The sequence below is a fragment of the Stegodyphus dumicola genome, chromosome 4 (genome assembly GCF_044657685.1).
Source record: "Stegodyphus dumicola isolate Sdum_Otavi_A_Nest chromosome 4, ASM4465768v1".
Lineage (NCBI taxonomy): Eukaryota > Metazoa > Arthropoda > Arachnida > Araneae > Eresidae > Stegodyphus > Stegodyphus dumicola.
The window spans coordinates 60,434,417-60,459,581 of record NC_140771.1 but is presented as its reverse complement, the minus strand read 5'-3'; the positions used below and the strand labels follow the sequence as shown (position 1 = coordinate 60,459,581).

General features: G+C 32.8%; 1 protein-coding gene across 1 annotated transcript; it reads left to right on the top strand.

The window, feature by feature from the left end:
• Positions 1–266: 266 nt before the first annotated feature.
• LOC118189096 (guanine nucleotide-binding protein subunit beta-like protein 1) lies at positions 267–23,319 on the top strand. The gene is made up of 3 exons (XM_085814997.1): positions 267–560; positions 3,423–3,567; positions 20,033–23,319. The coding sequence occupies exons 1-3, from the start codon at positions 402–404 to the stop codon at positions 20,695–20,697; spliced, it is 969 nt and encodes a 322-aa protein (XP_085671123.1). The 5' UTR covers positions 267–401; the 3' UTR covers positions 20,698–23,319.
• The last annotated feature ends 1,846 nt before the right edge of the window (positions 23,320–25,165 follow it).

The window sequence follows — 25,165 nt, the reverse complement described above, 5'->3', positions numbered from 1 at the left end:
TGAACTCAAATAATCATAATTTAGTTATAAATTATCTTAAATATCTTCAGTATTATTTCAGATGTAAATTAAAGCTTATTTTTAAGCAAAAGTTTAACAAATGATTATATATATTTTGCGCGGTAAATGGGAAGTTTAGATAATATTGGTTATCTTCTCTAAATAACTTTTATCTTCTTTTGAGTAGATCATATTAAAACGAGGATGTTATCTAAAAATATTATTATTGTAATATTAATAATATAAGCAATCAATTTTTCTTTCTTTTATTCTCATCACTACTGCAAATTTGGCAACAATGAGTTTGTGTACAAACAATATGGAAGGAATTGTTAGTGAAATGATTGTTTTCGTTTTTGGATAAGTATCAAAACTTTTTTGTGTTGGTTTAATTTCGAATTATGGGTAGGACACAGCCTTTACCTTTATTCATTTTAAAAGGACATGAAGGAACAATCACTTCCTTGCATTTTACCACCGAAAAAGACCATGCTGTCACTGCTCAGCCGTCATTAATATCTGGAAGTGATTGTGGCGAAATTTTTATTTGGAGTCTTGAGGTAATGAATGTATAAAACCTGGAAGATTATTTGTTTCATTTATTTGCATATCTATTACAACTATAGTAGAATAGTTATATTTCATAAGCCTCTGTTTTGTGTCACAGATGTAACTGATGTTTTAAAAATAAATTAGAAATTACGTTGACACTATCTAAAAATTCTCAGAAAGCTGAAATCTGTTTATTTTCAGTTTAGGATGTAGATTAAATGCACGCATAGCTTTTGTAGACATTATACTCAGCTGTTATCGGGACCGGATTTTGAAATGTATGTATGTACGTGTATGCATGTATGTGCACATACATACGTACGTACATAATAACATGTATACATGCGTACATACATACATTTGTGAATCCGGTCCCGATAACAGAAGAGTACCAAAAATATGAGTTTGTGCTATTCTTCATATCAGGCATGTGTCAGTTGTACACAGTAATATGTAACATTTCATTGATTTGTAGTTTTTATTTAAAATGCAACTTTTTCATTCTTTGCTTGATAAAGTGGGCTTTTTCTCTGAATAAATTAGTTATATTCAAAAATCATTATTTAACTCGTGCATTTATTTGCTATTAAGATGAGAGTTATATAACAATTTACAGTTATTTATTGAACATTGATTTGTAATAAATATTTCTGCAGGTCTGGTTCCAATAATTTTGGTATCCTAGGCATTCACTACAATTATCATGCTATATTAACTATCAATAATTCTTTGAAATAAAATGTGCCTCTTTGTTTTTTTTTTTTTTTTTTTTTTTTTTTTTTTTTTTTTTTTGTCTTTGATAAGAAAAATATTCAAAAATCAGTGTCATAAGCAGCTATGTCACTTCTATTGACTCTGCTTTTGTTTTCAGTCTTTTATTTCATGTTTATCTTATTCCAAATATGGATAAATAAATAAAATAAAACTTACTTAATCTATAAATTTAGACGTAATTTACATTTAACTTAATCTTTCTAAACTGCAAATGAATTATTTTGTTGCTTTTAATTTAGAATTCAAGAACTCTTATACAACAGTAATAAAATCCAATTGAGTTTATTTGTATTTCTAGCTTGTAGTTATGATTAAAACTTAATAAAATATAAATCACTGCTCTTTAGAGGATGCTTGGAATACAGTAAAAGTATATGAAAAAAAAAAAAAATTATTTTACATATAAAAAAAATGTAAAATGAATTAAACACTTAGAAATCTGGCCTTTAATTAAACTTCTTGACTTCTAAATGTAATTACTAGTAAAACTAGGACCTTAACAAAATTAGCACAGCTACAAAGTGAAAGAAATAGAAAAGAGACTATTAGCTGAATAGCCAACTCTTTTCTGTAACTTTTCATTTGCCATTTGAAGCCCACTTAATTTACATTACTGGTGGAGGTGATGGAACAAGTTAAGACTAATTTAACATTAAATATTACAATATACTAACTAGAATAGAATTCTTTGGCAGCTAGAATACTGGTAGAACTATGTAGAAATTTTTCGCTGGGTTCTTGTGCATAAGTACTTCTGGAGAAGGGTTAAAATAACCTTTTATTCCAACTCAGAATAGCTTTACAGATGGCCCCTCTTGGGCATGTAAAAATCCTTCATTTGAGCTTTAACTCAAAATAGAAAATATAAAACTAAATTAAATAAATTTAATCAGCCGAAGCTGCACATAATTAAATTCCCATAGTTGGCCTGTAATTAAGAATCATCCGCATATACCAGCAGACATGTATTAAGTACAGCCACAGAATACTAATAGCAGTGTAACTTTAACTAATAGCAACAATGTGGCCAAAAGGCAGAACATATTTCAGGGTATCCCTTGGTGAAAATTGGCGAATTTTTTTTTTTTTTTTTTCTTTTTTTTCTTCCTTTCCAGTAAAATGACGTCCAAAACATAATGCAATAAAACAAAATTAAAACAAAAATATACAATCTCAATGCATTTTAAATGAAACAAGGAAATAACATAAGAATGTAAATACATGTTATCTAATCTACACAACACAAAAAGAAATTTGATGTACCTTATTTAAAAATTTCTGTTTTTTTGTATGTGTGACACATGGAATTCCTTAACAGTATCCAAAAGCTATTTAAAATTATCCAAACTAGGATCTATATACTGCCATTACCACATTAATTAACAACAAAAGTAAAAATAAAAAATATTCCGACTGTCTGTAGCATTTCTTTTGAAAATCCCTTTTTATTACTCCTCACATAACTTCTATAGTGTTAATATGAGCTCTTGTTTCAAAATCGTTAAATCTCACTGCATAATTTACCAAGAGGTAATTGAAGCCATTTAAATCTTCATTTACATACCAGTCAATCAATGTTTTCTTTCCCAGTCATTCCAAAGAATTCTGAAACTTCAGGTTAATCATACCACTAGTAGGCATTTTACGGTGTAAAGCACAAAATAAACAACACACTTCCTAACCAACATCCATACCTAAGTAAGCCCTTACAAATATTTTCCCATCAGTCAAAATCGCTGCAATCGCACATTACAACGAATCACATCATAACATGGTTTCCAGAACATTCAGCTACTCAGGTTACCATAAATTAAACAACATCTTAGTAATAATCCAAGGAGTACTCTAAACTATAGACTAACCCACCTCTTCTGGGTGTCGGAAAAAATCATGATGCAAGATTTAATTGAGTATATGATTTTTGAAAATTTACAGGAAAATCTAGTCAGAGTAAAATCTGAAAGAAGGTAGACTTTTCAGTATTCTTTTCTTACCTATTCTTAAATTAAATCTCTGCTTTATCAAATATTTAAATATTTTATTAAAGAATGCCTATGTACAAATGTAACTATTTAAAATAACTTTTTCTCTTCCAGAACAATCGGACATATCATAGATTTAGTGCACATGATAAAAAAATGATCATGTTTCTATGTTATTACAAGTCATCACTTCTCAGTCAAGGAAGAGATGGTATGATAAATGTTTGGAACTATACCAGCTGTGAATGGATAGTTATGAGTAAGTTAATTTTGTATTGTACTTTTAAATAACTGATACCTTCATTAAAAAATCTGATTCTCAAAATATAAATATACAAATAATTTGAATGTTTAAATATCAGTTTAGTGTAATAAAAGCATTTTAAAATTTGTTGTGTTCTTTTATTCACAGATCAATTTTAAAATTTGATGCACAGATCAATTTTAAAATCTGTTGTGTTTTTTTATTGTAAAATTTTGGCATGTTAAATTCTTTAACATATTGTTACAAATTTATATTTAGACAAGCTAATTTTAGTAGAATTATAATTAAAATTATTGTATTTCCCTGTGCAGTGCAGCCTGTGACAAATTTTAAGAGAAAGCTATGCCGGAAAAGTAAAAATACAGGAGCACATGCATTTAACATTGAATAAATTTATATCTTTGTAAATTGCATTGAAATTAAATAAATGTAATTGACTACCGTGTTAGCTGTAACCATAATTACGTTCTCTTATTGCTTTCCAGAAATATCGAGAAACAGAAAATGCTAGAATTATCTCGTGCTGCCAGTTAAAATCTATTTCACATATATATATATATATGTCACTATATCTAAGTCATATCTGTCTGACTATATCTAAATCAGAGAGAGTCATCTCAGCTCAGTTGTTTAGTTAGCTGCTGTTGTTATTGTTGGGATTTCAGCATGAGATCAGATTAGCTTTCTCTTTAAATTCTCTGTGAATTGTGTTCTATTTAATGAATTGTTATATTTCTTGTTATATTTCTTTTGATAAAAATAAATTTTATTAACATTTATTGGACTTATGCATTCAATGTGTTACAAACCCATATGCACACAGTAATATTATATTAAAACATCAAATGTGACATACAAATGTTATCTGTCCAAGTTTACACTCCTGCTAAAAAAATAAGCAACAAAGGCAAAACACAGGTGCGTGAAATTGGTCCAAGAGGTTGGTGTGGTATTAGTAGATCACATAACAAACAGTAAAGCAAAGACATATAAAAATACATGTAGTATAACCATATCATCATGAAAGACCAAATGGGTCAGAAAGATATGCAGTGGAAACATCACGCTAATAACGATATGATATACCCTCTAGCTGAAATACATGCTTGACAACAGTAAAGCAAGCTTTTTGTGGCAGTGGCATCCATTCCTGTACTAATGCATGTTGGAACTTGTGAAGAGTTCCTGGTGGCACACTGTGACATGCTATTCTTCATCCCAACATGTTCCATACATGCTGTATGAGATTCTGGCATGGGAATCTAGGAGGCCAGTACAGATGTGGAATGGTTCTACACTCCAGATACTCGAGCTTCTATGCAAATGGGCATTATTGTCCATAAATACTGTGTCTGTACTCGCAAAAGGACTCGCAAGAGGGTGTAGAATTTCGTGGCAATATCAGATGATTGTGACAGAACCATCAGGAATCATGTAGAGAATGGTGCAGCTGTTCGTTGCTATCCGAATCTCGGCAAGTAAACCTCCTCCTCTGTAACGATGTTTAGCACCCAACAGCATGTCTCTGGCTTTCACCATAACATTGCCCTTTGGGATTTGTTCTGGATGTTAAATCGAGACTCAACACTGGGACATAGCCCCACTGTGATGTTAATGGACCGTATTCAATCTTACTGTGACATGCAATGGGGACAAAGGAATACAAACCACATACAGTCAAAAGTTGTTAATCCGGACTCGTTGGGACTTCAGTGATTCCGGATTATAGATCATCAGTTTAAATCTGGCAAGATGGCATGCAGAAATTAAAAATATGAAACCGTAATTTATGAAATAAAGAACAATTATGATCTAAAGGGTATCAAAATTTACAAAAAAAAAAAAAAAGCTTAATATTTATTTGTTTACTTTATTAAACATTTCTTTCAATGTAAGTTGTTTAAGTTGTTTCGTTTTATGTGATAATACTTTCTCTTTAATTCTATAAACAGACATAATTTCTTGTTCAAAGTTCCGCTGTTCAAGTCCTATAATTGCTGTGTTGAGAATACTGACTAATTTGTCAATCGAAATTTTTGCGAGTCCTTTTATTGCTGCAATAACTTCTGTGTCACTTTCCTTCACTGTCAGAAGTAAATTATAATGACGAGGAATTTGATTTAAATCATATCAAAGATGGAATATATTGAAATGAAATACTACATTTAGTAAGGAATTATAAGCCAAATAAAATAAAAACATCTGCCCTAAAGATAAGGATAGTGCTGACAGATCAACTTCCAATTCATTGCGCGCCACGGCATTCTCCCCCCTCCCCCCACCGTAGAGCAGCGTGAAATTGATAAACAGACTTTGGAATGGTTAGAGAAACAAAGGATATGCCTTTATCCATTTTTTGCAGCAATTCCACTTTTTGTTTGATGGACATCAAAACATACTTTCGCTTTGTAGATCCTTTGGGAGCTCCAGCATCGGAAATTCTATTTGACATAGTTGAAAGTTCAAGCTTACTTTTATAAAATTGCTCTAACAGTCTGCAAAAAATAATAAGCCGGATCCAATTAGAAGATTAAGGAACAACGCAATCTGCAATATTAACTGAAATAGAAAATTAGCTTAGCTTATACCGTCCATTATACATTAAATGCGCATGTGTAAACGTTTTATGCGCATGCGCACACACATATGCGCAGCCGTAAAGGTCTTATGCGCATGCGCAGAAAGTTTGTAGCTTTGAGGTCCGGATTATAGATCATTCGGAATTAACAACTTTTGACTGTATATATAATTATTTAAATATATATTTAATATTTCCCATCCCCCTATGTTTAAAAAGTGCCAACAAAACACTGAAAACTTATTGATTAGAAAGTAATAACAAATAATAGTGGTAAAAAATTAATTTTTATTTTTTGAGTCCTGTCAAAAAATGTTTCAGATAAAAGTAGTAGCTTATAATTAATGCAATAACTTTTGTTTGAGAATTACAGGCAGAGCAATGCCTTCACCTGAGACAAAGAGGTATATGTGCACTGCGTTTCCGACCAGTTTAAAAAAAAGGCACACATATATAGTACAAATTAACTTATCTGTACATTTTTATGTATTTCAAACCATACTACCAAGACTCTTATAATAATATTTAGTCATAGGTGTATATGTATCTAGAAAAATTACACTTAGAAAGACTGAAAGTTTTGAAATGAAAAGCATTAAGATATTCCTATCTAAGTAATGTAGCTAATATAAAAGTGATCAAACTTATTTTTCAGAGTTTTAATATTTTTTTTTTCCTTTTAAAGAAAGTAAATAATCAATAATGTGTTTGAAATATAATAGCCATGTTTGAAATATAATAGCCATGTTTGAAATATAATAGCTATGTTTGAATGAATAACCATGTTGTCATAAAAAAGAAATATTTGGAGGTTGGGACATTCTCATGGAATGGTCCATGTTTGAAAGTTTTCCTTTACAAGTGAAGGTTTCATACAATGTTTTATTATTTTAAGTTTGCTGAAATTTTCAATTCTAGCAGCACTAACTGGCAAAGTTAAAATATGTTTAATATTATTTCTAAATTTGGATGGGATTGAATTTCATGAATTATTTTTAAGTGATCCAAGTTTGTAGCTGCTTTAATGCCCAGAATTATGGAAATAGCAAAGATTTTAAAACTATATATTTCTGACTCAGTTTCTGCAGCATTTATATTATTCAGATATTTAAGTTTTAAGCTACTGCCTTTAAGTTACCTAAATATGAATTACATTAATTTTTCATGCATTGGAAATTGGGAGGTATTTCATTTACTTTTTTGTTAACCCTTTTTATTTATGAGATTAAAGCATCTAACACTTCTTTAATTTCTACAGTGGATAAATATTTTTCTGCAAAATCAGTTTTTTTATCATTTCATGTTTGACAATCATAATTTGTTAGCTCTTCTTTTTAATTTTTGTTTATCATATGATGCCATATTTTTTAATAACTGATGTACATTGGTTATTTTCAGATACAATTCTTTAGCAATATTAATTATTTGTGTTCATTGCATATCCGTGTTACTTTCCTTAAAAACAAGAACATTGTTATAAGATTAACACATTTGATTCAATGATGGCTAACAGGAATGCTAGGTAATGTATCTTTCTTGCAAAAATTCTTTGGCATGTTAATGAAAAATATTTCATAATTCAATATGATTATGGTTTAATGGTATCAAACTTTCAGCCACAAATATTTTATTAGCGTTTCAAAATCTGTAATTATTTTTAATGTACGTGAATAATCTTTTGTAGAACATAATTTTGATTTAAGTGCAACATGATTTTCATGTTGAAACTACTTGACTTTCAAAATTATCATAGCAGATTTCCATTGCTGATTTGAATTCTATTAAGTGCAATGAATTTTATAGCTTTTTCATTCCCTCCCCCCCCCTTTTAACAGTTATCAGTAAATAATTCCTTTCAGTTTCTTAAGAAAAACTTGTAACTTTCATTTTAAGAGATATTCATGATTATGAAAATCCTTCTTAGCAACTTTTAAATTATAATTTATATACACTGCTGGTTTTTCCATTAATATTTGTACTCAGAAGTGGTCGAGTGGGTAACATTGAAAGCTTATCCTGATGTGGCGAACGAGTTGGCTGCATGTTTGTTCCATGTTTACTTGAGTTTCGTACAGTTCCAAAAAAATCTCCTCCACAAAAGTATATCTCCTAAAGCAGATAGCCCATGTGCTTTACTCTAATAGATTAATAAATAAATCGGTCAATATTTGTATACCTTTTATCAGTCTGTAGAGTCATTAGGTTATTTTGAATTAGGAGACATGAAAAATTAGCAATGCACTCGCCGGGACTCAAACCTGAACCTCTGGAATATGTGACGAGTGTGCTACCATAACACCATGAAGGCATGCTGGAAAGAGGGAGAAAATGCATTATATACTCCACTTTTTAAAGGGTGACTGGGGATGAGGGGTCCCAATCGTCAAATCCTGGTGGTGACAAAGCATTGTCCACCACCTTTTAATTCAAGCACCGCTGTAGAGTCATTAGGATTTTTGAAGTAGGAAACATTAAAAATGAGCAATGCCCTTGCCACGATTTGAACCTGGACCTCTCGAATATGTGCCGAGGGTGTTACAATTACACCATGAATGCATGCTGGAAAGAGAGAGAAAATACCTTACAAGGCATATGAATTTTTAATAGTTAAAAAAGCTTATTTTATCTCTAGCAGAAATTTATATGTCAGTTAGTTAACTGGGATTTAAATATGACCATTAAATCTCTATTGTGTAATACGTTTTTATATAATTGTTCTCATAGTATTCATACACTAGAAGTACAGTTCTAAAATTAATAAGATTTAATGATGCATCATGCTTTATCTTTACCTTGCCTCGCCAGTTAACTCTGGGGCTTCAATATGTTAAAATTCATGAGTATGATAGATGTTTACAACTAATTTGTATTCACACCAAAAAAAAGTTTGCCACACCTCGTCTAAAGGATTTTATTTTTTCAATCTAAGATCTTTAAATGAATAGCTTTGTTACATTTATTTTTTTCCTTCACATTTCAACCTTTCTGAAACTGCATTTATTAAAAAATTTTTAGCAAAGAACATATCTTTCCTACTTCTGTTTTTTTTTTTTTTTTTTTTTTTTTTTTTTTTGTTACCTAAGAGAATTAATGAAACAAAAAATCCACAATCTTCCACAAAACATTCAAACTGCCAAACCCTTTTTTTCTTTCTTTAAAGTTAAAAAATATACTGTATCATTCATTATAAGCAATAAATCGAATAAAAAAAGAGGTTACATCTTATCTAGAATGTTTACATACTAGGTTTGACAAGGAATAGGATATAGCCTTAATGTGTTAAATCTTGTGTTAAAATGTGTTAAATCCTCTAACAACATATGAAACTGCTTCAGAAATTACCATAATAAAAGCAATTGTACTATTCTGATGCAAATTACATATGGAAACAAGAAGACAAATTCTTGAAACACGCATCTCATTCAGCGAGAAATTTTGCACAAAAAATCAAGCAAAATACATAATATGGTATATTTCAATTTCAGACATCCTTCTTTAATCTCCCAATGTTCTTTCAATGGACCATTATGCATTAGGTTTGCTGCAATGAACTGTAGGTAATTGCTTCATAGTTCATGCTGAGTTTTTAAAGAAAGGCTTATATATATATATATAATAAGAGCTATAGTTTAGATTACAGGAAGATAGTAGGAAATTACTAATATTATTATTGTGGTGCATTTTAAGTTTAGTCTGTATAGTTCATTACAGTAAGCCTGTATTAACCTTCCAGATATTAGTTCTAAGAATGTATTTTAATGTTAGAAAATAGTACGTATAGTACTCTGAAACCTTGGCACTTTTCAAAATAAATTAATGTTGCCATTTCAGCTATGTTGCTTAAAAGTAATGAAACGATGTGGTGCAGAAAAATACTTCAAAGAAACATGATTGTGGTAAGGCAATAAAATAAATCAATTAGTTTATATTTATTTAAATAATTTTCCTGCTTATTTTATTTACTTCAGATGTAAACTTAGAAATGCTATCCTAACCAAGAAGGGAGATACAAAAGAAGATAAATAGAAATTAAACAGTCATTCATATAATACAGAAAATAAAAGGACTATTGTGAATGTAATTCATGCAATACTGTGAATTTAAATTATTATAAGTAGTGTTAATTAAAATTATTTTATATTAAATATATTTTAATGCATCTTTATATGATTCAAAGGTGAAAAGTTAACTATCATAACTTTTTAAGAGAAATTGCAGACTTTTCGTAGCTAATTTGGTGGCCCCTCACTTGACTCACCTTTGTCCCAGCTCTAACTGCAGTTAATAGAAAAATGTAGAAATAATAGCAGAATGCCATTTTGCCAGTTGCCTGATTTTGACCAAACATTTTTTATCTGTGTCATTAATATGGAATTAAAATTAGAAAATGTCATGAAATCCACATGTGTCTGGCTGTACACATGCAAATGGTCAAATGGATTAACCAGCAAGCATCAGTGAAATTTGTGATTCATGTTAGAAACATCTAAATTTGTGCTTATCTATAAAAATTGATATTTAAAATTTTGTGTCAAACTAAAGAAAGTGTAATGCTAGACTTAAAACAAATTTTTAATGATATTTCTCAGAAATAAATATAATAAATTTATATATAATATACAGTATATATGTATTGTATATTATATATAAAATTATTACTTTAGTCTATATGAACAGTTACACCTTGCTAAAAACAAAATAATGATAAAGAAATGCTTCAAATAAAATAAAGTAAATCTATTTACATTAAATAAAAACCAAAATTGAGAAAGGTTCTGAAAAAGCCATAAAATGGGTATCTCCTTCATCCAAAATTTCGATTTTTTTAATGGTCATAATACTTTCTTTATATTATTGTTTCTAGTGATTAGTACCCCTCAAGGGGCTCACTTTTGTGAGTACGGGTGTGGCAATCCCGAGGTACCCTAACCCTTCAGGGGATCATCTTCTTGTTGAGACGGGTGTCACGATCCTGGAGCCCCAGTGATATAACCTTTTTTCCGTCTCCTCTCCTCTTGGCTGGAACTTTTTCCCTTCTCTTCTCCCTTGTGGTTTCTCTCTTCGGAGTTTGGGGCTCGTCACCAGAGACTGGAACAGCCCTTGTGTTTAGTTTGTCGAGTGGCGAGAAAACTGCCTCCGTGTTTAACGTGCGTGGAGACCCGTGTGGCTGAAAAGGAGGATCTTGGTAGTTGAGGGGCGAGGTACTGCCCCCAACACACTGCTTTGGTCTCTGCTTCAGCTAAACGGGAGGCACCTTAGTCGTCCTCACGGGTGTCAATCGGCTGGTCACTAGTCCTTGTGGTCAGTGGCTTGGTGATAAGCTGTCGGAAGTACCTGCTTTCGGGAAAGCCGACTGTGGGGCTTCAGTTTGCGTATAGGTCCGGCTAGCCCTAACACAGGAATCTGTGTTCCCTTGTTGGGCTCCGTGGTGGGCGGGGCCGTCGGACCCGAATCTTTTCCTTTTTCAATATGGCTAACCCTCACATTTACCTTCTTAAAGATTTCGAAGTCACTCCAGTTACTCAAGTCGCCCAACCTAGTTCCGAAAAATCTACTGTTAAAAAACTACGTACAGATGCAAATAATCCAAATAATAACCCCCGTTTCGTTGTTATATCTAGTCCTTCTGGAGAGCTGCAAAAGATGTCTACATTTGTAATACATAAGTACATTTATTCTTGTGTTGCTGAGCCCAGAAATATAAAGCGTCTCCGCTCTGGAGACTTGCTTGTTGATACGAATTCAGCCACCCAGTCTGCTTCTTTACTTCAAGTAACCAAACTTGGGCAAGCGAATGTCACTGTGACAGGACACAAGACCTTGAATTACTGTCGTGGTGTAATCTCGGAAGTCGACCTTCTGTGTGTTCTCGAAGAAGAGATCGCATCCGAGCTATCTAGCCAAAATGTCTGTGGTGCAAAGCGGATCAAGATGCGTAAAGAAGGTAAGTTGATCGTACGAAACCCGTGATCCTTACCTTCAACACGCCTGATCTGCCAAAGAATATTAAGGCCGGATACCTAAATTGTCCTGTAAGACCTTATATTCCAAACCCTATGCCATGCTTCCAGTGCTAGCGTTTCGGCCATTCTGAGATGTCTTGTCGTGGCAGCCTCACATGCGCCCGATGCTCACAGATTGGCCATGATTCTGAGAATTGTCCCGCTGCGCCTTTGTGTATAAATTGCAAGGGTGAGCACCCAGAATTTTCTCGCTTGTGCCCAAAATGGAAATCGGAAAAGGAAGTCCAGAGTGTAAAAGTTACTAGGAGCATCACATATGCTGAAGCCAGAAGATTAGTCCAAAGCACGCAAGTTAGACCAAATACATCTTACGCCAGCGCTCTTAAAACATCCCGTACAGTTGCCACCCAAACTTCAGTTGGTATGCAGACCCCACCAAGCAAAACTCAGCAGATTACAAACAATAAGAAAAAAGAAAATGCAACCCATATAGTACAGAGAAAAGAAACAGTAATTCAAGGCAAACCTAAAATTGTGACTCAGAAAATAATAAATAAAAGTAGAAGCCCCAGCAATAGCTCTTTTGATGAAATAACATCTGAATCCGACAGTATGGAAGTAGAGGAGGGTCTAGAAGTTCCGAGGCATCTACTTCCACGAAAAACCAAACAAGAGCACAGAAAGAACAAAAACCAATCATAATGGCCACCCTCGTCTCATAGAACTGTCGCGGTTTCCACCGAAATTTGCTCGACATCAAAGCCATAATCAATGCTTATCATCCTAAATCTAAACCAGAACAACAGGCAAAACTTCGGAGGTTTTCTTTCGTCAGGATCTTCTTTCGTCACGCTCACCTGCAAGGATAACCTTGCAGGTGAGCGTGCCAGTTGAGGTATAGGTTTTCTCACCTCACTGGACTATCCTTCAAGTTCCTTTCCTTTGACGACACCCCTTCAAGTTGTCGCTACTCAAACAAATTTTGATATCGTTGTTTCAGTAGCTTCTCTGTATTTGCCTCCAAATGAGCACATTGATCAGCAAGATTTAAATGGTCTTATAGAGCAGCTGCCTGAGCCATTTATCTTAATAGGAGATTTTAAATGCCCATAGTCCGCTCTGGGGTAGTAAAGATACAAATTGCCGAGGAAGACAAATTGAGCAGATGATCGAAGATCATAGCCTTTGTCTCCTGAATAATGGGCAGGATACGTACTTCCATGAGCCTTCAAGGACATTCCACGCTCTCGATCTTGCCATCTGTTCACCATCTCTGTTGCCTTTTTGCACTTTTAGTGTGGGAAATGATCTTTACAGCAGCGATCACTATCCCATTTTTATATCTCTTGCACGAAGAGGAACAAACCTCATGTCGAGATCCCCCTCGATTCATACTCGATATCCCAGACTGGGAACTCTTCTCTTCTACTGCAGAGCTCACAGATGAAATGGTAGAAGATGCGCGTATCGATGATGCTGTTGAAGCTGTTACTAATACTATTATTGAGGCAGCTATGCTTTCCATTCCTAGAACATCAGGAAAACTACTAAAATATTCGAAACTATGGTGGAATCGCGACTGTCACGAAGCACTGAAAAAGCAGAAAAAAGCATGGGGTATTTTTCGTAGATATCCTACTCTGCGAAACATTATAGCATTAAAAAGAGCCAAAGCAAATGCACCAAAAGTAAGGAGGCAGAGCCAAAGGAATTCCTGGATTTCATGTGTCGTCAATAACCTCCTCCACGCCTAGTAAGCGGGTTTGGGAGAGAGTTCGAAAAGCATGCGGAATATATAAAGACCACTCACTTTCCTTTTTTGGAAAAAGATGGCCGAGTGATTAGCTCCATAGAAGAAATTGCGAATACTATTGGTGAGACATTTGCTGCCGTTTCTTCCAGCAGAAACTATTCACCAGCATTTCTCTCTATAAAGCAGCACTCTGAAATGAATCCCATCGCATTCAACTCTTCCAAATCTGAGCCTTACAATAGAGCATTTACTATGTTGGAATTAAAGAGAGCTTTATTGCAGACACATAGGTCTTCTCCTGGTCTTGATGGCGTTAATTACGAAATGCTAAAACATCTGTCCTATAAGTCACTGAATGCCCTTTTCACTCTTTACAATAGAGTGTAGAAGGAGCGTACTTTTCCCAGTGCATGGAGGAGAGCTGTTGTAATTCCTATTGCTAAGCCAGGGAAAGATCCAAGGAATCCTGCCAACTATCGGCCAATTGCCCTTACCAGTTGTGTATGCAAACTGTTTGAAAAGATGGTAAACAGCCGCCTAGTCTACTTCTTGAAAAAGAATAACATTATATCGCCATATCAAAGCGGTTTTCGAAAGGGGAGAACGACCTAGATAATATGCTCCTGTTAGAGACGTCTATTCGGAAAGCTTTTGTCAGAAGAAGTAACCTTGTCTCAATATTCTTTGACATTGAGAAAGCTTATGATAAGGCATGGTGATACGGTATACTTCGGGATCTTCACGAGAGTGGCTTGGGCGGCAACCTACCAATTTTCATTCAGAATTTCTTGAATACTAGGATTTTTCAAGTAAGGATTGTCTCTGTTTTGTCAGATATTTTCAAACAGGAAGAAGGGTGTGCCTCAAGGCTGTGTGCTTAGTGTTACTCTATTCAGCCTAAAAATAAACTCTGTACTCAAAGAACTTCCTCCCACCATCTTGGGATCTCTATATGTTGATGATCTACAGATTAGCTGTCGAGGGGCAGACATGAGATACATAGAGAGGCAATTGCAGATGGCTCTGAATAAGATCTAAGAATGGTCAGAGAAACAGGGATTTACATTTTCGAAGCAAAAAACTTTGTGCGTGCACTTTTGTAGGAAGCGAGGTCTCCATCCTGAGCCCGAATTATATCTGAATGGTAAAATTATTCCAGTTGCGCACGAAGTAAAATTTTTAGGAGTGACGTTCGATCGAAAATTGACTTTCCTTTCTCATGTTTTAAACCTGAGAAAGAAGTGTCTAAAAACATTAAATATTTTAAAAGTGTTGGCGAACACATCCTGGGGTGCAGAGCGTTGCTCTATGCTTCTCATTTACAGAGCTCTTGTCCGCTCTAAACTGGACTGTGGCTCAGTTGTTTACGGATCCGCCCGGTCATCAGTATTGTTGAAACTGGATCCTGTTCACCATCAAGCTCTGCGGATTTGTTCAGGAGCTTTCAGGACTTCTCCTGTCCAGAGCCTGTATGTTGACTCTAACGAACCATCACTTTATCTGAGGCGTGAGCAATTGTCCCTTTTGCAATATTTTAATATTCTATCCCTACCTGAACATCCCAATAAGCTGTGCTTGCTTGATAATGTGTGTAACACTTTATTTGAAACACGTCCGTCCTGTGTTCCTACTTTCCTTTTAAGAGTTCGCCCTGTCATTGAGGAACTTTCCCTCTCTGATATGCGCCCCCAAGCAGTACAGAACTTTGAAATCCCACCTTGGAAAAATGCACGGATTCAGCTTCTTGATGTTTTCAAACATCACGTGAAGGCAAGCAGTAATGAGATCGTTTGCAGACAACTCTTTGCTGAGCACAGGCACAAATATAGCAGTTATTATGCGATATACACAGGATGATCAAAGTCAAATGATCATGTCGGGATGGCTTTTGTATTTGAAAATTACATAGAGGGCAGATGCCTGCACCATGCTTTCTCAGTCCTAACATCTGAACTAACTGCAATATATTATGGTCTTATATTATGGTATTATATTATGGTGTACATCTCAAAGCTCTGCCACAAAAAGTTCATAGTTTATACAGACTCGTATTGTGCTCTTTAATCTTTGGAAGCTTTTCCCAACACTCAAAATCCTGTGGTACTGGATGTTCTGAAAATTCATATAAGCTTAACGATTCGAGGATATGATGAAGTCCTGTACTGCTGGGTTCCTGGACATGCGAGCTTGCAGATATCGCAGCAAAATCTGCTGTTGAACTGTCCAGTCGCCTTATCCCTTTTAGAGATATCTGCTGTGTCATCAAGGGAAAGGTCCGAAAAAAATGGCAGCAAATTTGGGATGTTCAGCATCACAACAAGTTGAGAAATGTCAAGTCTAGAATTGAGCATTGGGATTTGCTGGAAATCGTAAGGAGGAAGTTCTTTTTGACTCGCCTCAGAATTGGCCACACTAGAGTGACACATAACTATCTTCTCAAAGCTGAAAATGAGCCTGTGTGTTTTAATTGTAATGTTTGTTTATCTGTTCGTCATATTTTAATTGAGTGTCCATGTTTTAATAGTCTTCGCCATAAATATTTTAATAGCTGTGACTTACCTCTCGACCGTTTAATCGGAAGAGAGGTCAATTGTAATTTATTTTATTATTTAAAAGAGACTGGCTTTTATTACCTAATGTAATTTGTTTTGAAGATTGTGTCTTAAATTTTAAATGTGTGCTTTTAACTTGTTTTTATATGACTTCATCCTCTGGATTTGATACATTTGTCTACTTGTTTTTATTTATTGTATTTTAATTTCATCAATTGTACTCACCCCATCTCGTGTTTGGCGCACTATAATCATCTTTGGTTTTGCGCCATAATCTCTCACTCACTCACTCACTCTAGTGATTAGTAAGAAAGTAAAAAATAGTGGTGTTTTTTTTTTTTTTTCCCCCCAAACAGAAATCTCTGCTTACTACAAAATAATAATTCTTGCACAAAAACCTTCACAACGCAATCAAGTCATACAAACAGAGTCATGACCAAGCGTGACTGACAAGGGATGTAAACCTTCTGCTCAGTTGCCACCCCTGAAATGTGCTGCTCAGGGCTGGCTGCCTCTCCCCACCCCCCAAATCGTGCCTTGTCAACTTGTTCCACAGAACATGGCAATTTTTTGTCCCCCCATTTGACCTGGTACTCGATGTGCTCTGCACCCTAGCTACACTACTTATTAAAAGTGTTTTATAGTTGATTTTTTTTTTTTATGGTGCACCCTGGAAGGGTGGTCCATTCAAGGAGTTTGGAATAAAGGACTCATGATTGATTCCATCATTCTTAGGTCATTTGCATATATAAACTTTGCCACAGAGTGACATGTAGTTTTGTGACTGTGTTTAAATTATTTTTCTATTGCTGATTGCATTTTACTTTCTTGTTCAAAGTAAAGGAAGTATTGTAATCGCAAAAATTTCAGATTTCAATTGAAATATCCATTTATATACATATATATATATATATATATATATATAATTTTTTGCATGACATCTGTACATATGGACAGATCCAAACATATAGACGTCATGCACTGTAAAATGCATATTGTAAAATGGAATTTTTCATGATATAAGTATATATGTACACTACACATCGTACGTATCTCGCACAATTCTAAAAGATTAGCTGTAAAATGTTGAAATTTTTAGGGACTGCTTTAACATCTAGTTGTTCACCTCCCATTTTTATTGCGATTTGCAGTACCAAAAATGTATATATATATATATATATATATATTATAACAAAATATTCAAGTCAAAAATAATATAAAAGTAAAAAATCCTTTTTAAAAAACAAAAGAGCAAACTAGTCAAAATTAGCGCTTTGAACTGCTGAATTTTATATAATGAACACAAATAGGGAAGGAATTTAAAACCTAGAAAAAGCAGTTAAAATACTTGAAGGTAAACCTATCTTTTTTTCAGAAACATGCTGTGATATGGAATACTTAAGAAAAATACAATTTATGAATTAAAAATTTTTAAAACAACAGGAAAAATGGGAAAATTTCAGGTTTTTTTTTTTTTTTTTTTTTTTTTTTTTTTTGTTAATCTACTCTGTTTAAAGCTTGAAACAGAACTTGTCAAGAGAAAAGAGTTTTTAAACCTCAAACCAAGTTGATTAACTACACAATGCAAACATGTTTCATTTAAACAAATTCACTGAGATTTCAAACAGTTTTAATCAAACTCAAAATTCTTTACCAACTTATCAGAAGTCTCATTAAATTCTGACTCTGCCTCTTTTCCCGGCATGTCTGTGTTTTTTAAGTCATATAAAGTTAAAAAGTGCTAAAAAATTACTACAAATATAAATTAAAATTTAAACTTAAATTTAAAATATATACTTAATTTGTAGGTTGCATTTTCACTTTTGATTATTCCTACTTAATAATTCCGTTTTAAATATACTAATGAGTAAATTCATTTCAGTAGAACTCTACTTTTTTTCCAAAGGAGATTATTTTATATATTACGTACTAGAAAATAAATTATATATATTATGTGTGTATAAATTTTAACAAACAAGTATATACGTAAAAAGCAAATTTAAATTAAAAATAATTTTAAAAATGTGCAAACATATAAAAGATATAATATTGGAACTAATCTACAATATCATTTAAATTCAGATAGCATAAGTAAATCAAGTGCAAAACCAAACCATGAAAATAAATTCACCAATTTAGCAAATTAAAATTAATCTAATTTTTTTTTTTTTTTTTTTTTTTTTTTTTTTTAAATGCATAACTGAATGACTGTTGAGCAGGCAGGAGACAGACTTATCAAGGGGAAGTTGCCTCCAAACCTAACTCTTCAATCATTCAATTCGTGTTTCTATATAATATTACAGAAATTTTTTACAACAAAAATATCCCAAATTATTTCCGTGCAAAATGCTGCTGAAATTTTAATTACAGGCAAAAAGTAATAAATTTCGATTCAAAACAACAAAGACATGTTAGGGTCTTTTTACATTTTTATTAGGAAATTTGGGATTATACTGGTTTTTTCATTTCATAGCTTTGTTGTTTTGGTTCTAAATTTATTACTTTTTTTCTATAATTAATTTATATATGATATCATATATATATATATATATACAGGTTGTCTATGATTAAAGAACCTTATTTCAAAGCTGCTTACAAGCAAAACCAAAGATCAGAAAATTGTGAAATTTTGTGCCGGACTTAGTGAAGAGATGAAAATTTTTTCACTGAATAAAAAAATTAGTTACAAATATTATCACTGAAGGATCTTTTACTTTGAAAACTAAAAGTGCAATGAATGCAAATCTATCAAAATGTAAAAATGCAAATCTTTGTCGACGTCATGCAGCACCTGTTATAAAACCTAGAAAAATTCGCAGAGACTTTGTTTGCAATGTGCATGTTGTCCACAATGACGATAAGGGTATGAGATCGCACTTTTTTAGTAAAATTTTTCTACCAAAACAGTAATTCTGCAGTAGTTGCTCAATGGAAATTTCGAACTTTTAATTTTTGTATCTTTATTTAGAATAGAATTGAAAATGTTCTTTTGCTAAATGTAGTACAATTTTGTGCTTGCATGTTAAAAAATGCACTTGTAATATTTATTATTTAAAGCAGGGTTTCTTAAACTTTCTTCAATCACAACCCCTTTTTATCACTGAGATCTTTTCACGACCCCCAGGATCCCATTATATTTACAAAAATTTTGTGGGACCCCATAAGTATTACGCAAATCCGACACACGCGTAAGTGAAACTGTCAATTTTTTCACTTATACTGTAATATACTATTGCAGTTTTAAGTCATTACCTTTAATATCTAATTTTAAGCATAGAACACTGAGAAAATTTTAAGTAAGTAACTGACAAAATGACACCGTCACATGCAAAGCAAGGAAAATGAACATTTATATTATAAAAAGAGTGCGTCGAAACATTTTCGTTTTTTTCTTTGTCTGTATTGTCTTATCTTTATCTATTTTCAGATACATTGTGTAAAAATATTTGGTAATTGTAAAATTATTATAATAAGTTAAAGAAATATCAAAACTGCTAATATTTTTGGTAACCCCCTGTTGAAGGTCGCAACCCACAGTTTAAGAAACCCTGATTTAAAGTATATGTGTTACTGAATTTTATTATTAATTTTCAGTATTTTATTTTCTCCTTAGGAAAATTTTCCAATGAAGATGTTGGATTTTGTGCATCAGAGTTTTTTGGTGGGGACAATAATGCTTTTTTATTTACTCTTGCTGATGAAAAATGTGTCATTAATGTGTATAACTATGAAACCGGAAACTCATGCCACAGATTAGAAGGAGCAAAATCAGCAGGAATGTGCATGTGCATGAAAGTTTTCCAACTTAATGAGAAGATCTTGCTTCTACTAGGTTATGAAAATGGATTCATCAGTTTGTGGGACTGTGAATCAGAAAGTGAATTGTGTTGCAGAAAATTTCATAATGATCCTGTGATGTGTTTAGATTTTGACTCTAAGCATTTTTTTAAAGGTATGAGTGGTTCTGTCGACAAAGATCTTGAAACATGGACCATAACAAAAGATTTTCAATTGGAGAAGGTACTTCAAGTGGAAATTACAAATCCAGGAATTAATTGTATTAAAATTAGACATGATGGTAAAATTGTTATTACTGCTGGTTGGGATAATAATGTTCGGGTATTCAATTGGAAGAGTCTGCGTCCATTGGCAGTAATACAGTTTCACTTAAGTTCTGTTCAGTGCTTAGCATTTTGTACTTCATTAGTTGAAAAAACAAAATCAATATTTGCGTCTGGTTCCAAGGATAAAAATATAGCTCTTTGGTCTTTATATTAAAATAAACATTTTATATTCAATGATATAGCATTTCCAATTTACTATAAAATTATTTGATGTTATCTTTTTTAAAAAATTTTGAAAAAGTTACACTTTTCCAATTAAATGTTGTTACTGCTAAAAGATTTATTTTAATGAACTGGATTATCAAAAACTGAATGCAACAAATTATAAATAAATTATTTTTGGAGTAAAGACGTTTCCATATTTCTGCAAAATAAAGTAGTTGCGTGGTATACTAATGGACAGATTTTGTGCTTTTTTTAGCTTAATCTTCATAATGTTAAGAAAAATTTTAAAAAATACTCTCTTTTGAGGGGGCGAGGACACCTGGGCATTGAAGTGATTAAGTAATAGGAATGATCATCAAGAAATAATTTTCTTTGTTAAATCAAGAGTTAATTTTCGTTGTTACAGATTCTGTGACATATTAATACAAACTGATGACATCTATCAAAATACCAAGTGATGTGTCAGATAATTTGAAAGAGGACCCTTTCTGCAGTGAAAATAGGCAAGGAATTGAATACTTCAAAAATGACTGGATGGAACTCCTTTTAATCAGTTCTTTGTATTGAAAATGTAAATATACTCATTCTGCGGGGAGAAAAAGACAGCTAAAGCCACGAATCGATCACTCTTCAGAAACGGACAGTGCCAGAAGTCACCATGGACCTTATAAGAAATAGGCTAACTGGGTAGGGATTCTTAAAGAGAAGTTGGGAAGATCAGCTCTACTGTAACGTTGAAGCCTGCACCACATAACTGTTTTTAATTATTAAATTCAGATGTTGTATGAGTCATAATTAGCCCACAAAGCAAAGTTTGAAGCCATCTAGTTGATAAGAGAATGGATATTGTTTTTCAGTTTTTGTATTAGTTGGTAAAATGACGTCACTAAAATAGCATGATAAGCAGACTTAAAAATGTGCAGTCAGCTTCTAGAGTTGGCAACTGATTTAAACATGCTCTTGTATATCAAAAGATCTATATGTAGAATATCTTCATGACATCTTATCAATAGACAAATGCAAATAACAAGTATTTGCCATTCATTTAAATTATGTAGTGGGATGCAGCCAGTTTATATGGGTGAACGGGGTCACAACTCTTAACTTTATGTGAATGTTGAGAGGATTCTCAACATTCGCAGTTGGTCTGAAATCTATTGATATCTGAAAATGGAGCTGTAGATTGTATTTTAAAAGTAGGCGTGGAATTTTGTCCAGAAGTGCACAATCTCCACAGCCATTATCCGTTAACTCCGAAGAAATGCTGTATAAAAACAGGATAATAATTTCTCTATTCCATCGTCTTACTACAGAAAAGGGTGCAGAAGCCTTGAGAATCTAGTTACTGATTTGAAGAAACAGAATTATGTAGTTCATTTTAGGACTTGAAATATTATTTGAATAAAGGCTTAAAAATTATAAAAATACTCAAATTATTATTTTTTAAAATTTTTTGTAAAACTTCTAATTATATAGTTGTATTATAAAATGTATTAAATGTATTATAAAATGTATTAAATTTAATACTTAATAAACGAGAAAAGTTATTGCATTTGAGAAAGATTTCTTCAAATTAATTAATAACTCTGTTTATGGAAAACTTCAAAAATTGAAGGGATATACAAATTGTAAATAATGCGCAAAAGGCATAAATATCAATCGCGGCTCTATCTTTCAAAGCGTTTAAGATATAAAATAATAAAAGATCTGGAGGGAATTTAGTGAAGGAAAAATGCTATTACATTGAACTGACCCATTTATGTCAGTCTTACAATCCTAGAACTGAGCAAACTTCATATGTATTCATTTCATTATGATCACATTAAGTGTTAATATGGATCAAGAGTTAATTTTCATTGTTACAGATTCTGTGACATATTAATACAAACTGATGACATCTATCAAAATACCAAGTGATGTGTCAGACAATTTGAAAGAGGACCCTTTCTGCAGTGAAAATAGGCAAGGAATTGAACACTTCAAAAATGAACTGGATGGAACTCCTTTTAATCAGTTCTTTGTATTGAAAGTGTAAATATATACTCATTCTACGGGGAGAAAAAGACAGCTAAAGCCACAAATCGATCACTCTCAGAAACGCACAGTGTCTGAAGTCACCATGGACCTTATAAGAAATAGGCTAACTGGGTAAGGATTCTTGAAGAAAAGTTGGGATGATCAGCTTTACTGTAACGTTGAAACCTGCACCACATAACTGTTTTTAATTATTAAATTCAGATGTTGTATGAGTCATGAAAACCTGAAATTCACAGCTTTTATAAATAAAATTCAGTGTATCTCATAAAACCACATTTTAACTGTATTTTATACAATTTGTCCATGCGTAATTTTTGTTTTTGTATAACAACTGTACTTTTATTCAGCAGTAGAAATGTTTACACTTAAAAATTACATTATTCTAAAAATTTGAATAATAATAGCAATATTCTGTATAAAAATTAAAAAAGAGCGTTTGTTCAGCAGTGATTTCAAATGAAAAGTCTTCAGAAATTTTGAGTGCTAACAAAATGAAGCTTTTTAATCTAAGAGCAAATTGTATACTGTCAGTATTCCTTCGAAATCATTGAATAAAAATTATTTCTAAATTCAATGCCGAGAAAATTTTTTTAGCTTGACTGATCATTTGAAATGGATTAAATTCCTGTTATTTCGACTGTTCTGTTTAGAAAATATAGCTGAGAATTTCCCTGGGGGTTTATTTTTAATTTTAGACATGCATACTTTTTACACTGCCGTCCATTAGTTAAGGAACAGCATGTTTTTTGCGTCTAATTTGAAAATGAAGCAACACAGAAACAAGAAATATTGAAAACATGTCCACTAAACAGGTCTTTAATGAATGCGACATAGAATATTTCTAAAACAGCGGTTCTCAATTTTTTGACTAATATACGTACCATCTAAACAAAAATTTAAAAACTATGGTACCACCACTACATTTTACAATGATTATTTTTCAATATCTCAATAGAAATATTTAAAATATATACCTGTATATACACTCTTAGGAAAAAAAAAAAAAAAAGACGCATCGAGAAGATATAAAGCAAATTGGATACAAATTGGTATGCATATAGGTTTCGACGGAAAATGCAAAATTTTACATTTTGGCTGCCAATGAATGAACAGTTGTCGCTACAGCGCATCTGATCTGCGCAATTGACAAGCTATTTAAGAGGAGAAATTGTGATTCCAGGTCATTTAATTTTCTACAGTATCATGATATTGATATTGCTGTGATTACCGAAACACATGCATAACAGTGTCACCGTCTCAGGATTGCAAATTATTTACTTTACAGGTGTGATAGAATTAGTCACCATGGTGGAGGTGTTCGTATATATGTTAAACGCACGTTACAATCATGTTTAATTAAGGAAAGCAGAGACTTTAACTGTGAACTAGTTACAGTTTGTGTGACTTTACCAGTTTTTAAAAATATGTATGTCAGTGCTCTATACAACCCGCCTAATAAACAGGCTTAGTGATTTACAGGCTTAGTGAACTTATTAAATGCTTTTTTGCCAAGTGATATCCCGACCGTCCTCGCAGGGGACTTAAATGCAAAGAATACTACCTGGAACTGTCGACGATCCAATGCAAATGGCAAAATTTTATATAATTACATACTTAATAATGCTATTGTAATTCATGCGCCGAATGATTATACTTATCGTCCAGATAGACTCGAGTATTCTGATACATTAGACATCGCTTTGTCTACCACTACTAGACCCATTACTACTGAAGTACTTCAAGAACTTTTATCTGACCACCTGCCCGTTATCGCTTATCTGGTAATTAGTAAAACTGAAGCTCGTACTCTTAACACAATTACTGACTGGTCTCTTTTTGAAAATCTTATGAGTGATCGGGTTTTTCCTCTCTATAACCTTAATACAGTGCAAGGAATTGAAAATGCGGTTTCTGCGCTTATTGAAAATATTAAAAGTGCTATTGCAGAAGCAAGTGACACTAAACCACTTAACGATAATAGCCTTCGGCTCCCTAATTACATTTGCATCAAGATTAGACAACGCAGCAGAATGAGAAAATCCTATCACGTGACCTAGGACCCACGAATGAAACGCGAAATCAATAAACTTAATAAAGAAATTCAGAAAGACATAAAAAATTATAGAGAAGAATTATGATGCGAGAAATTAATTAATATTGACACTAGAGATGGGTCATTATGGACATTAATTAAGAATCTTAAATCTCACTATACTGCAAATCGCCCTCTTACCCATAATGGAAATCTCGCAGTCACTCATCAGGATAAAGCAAATGTGTTTGCGACTTATCTAGAGGAATAATTTACACCTAATGAATGGCCAAATAATAAGGACTTTCAACATAGCACATTGACACATGTCAAAGACTGGTTAAATTCCCCCACTGCTAGAAACTTAAATTCACCAACCCAGCTAAGA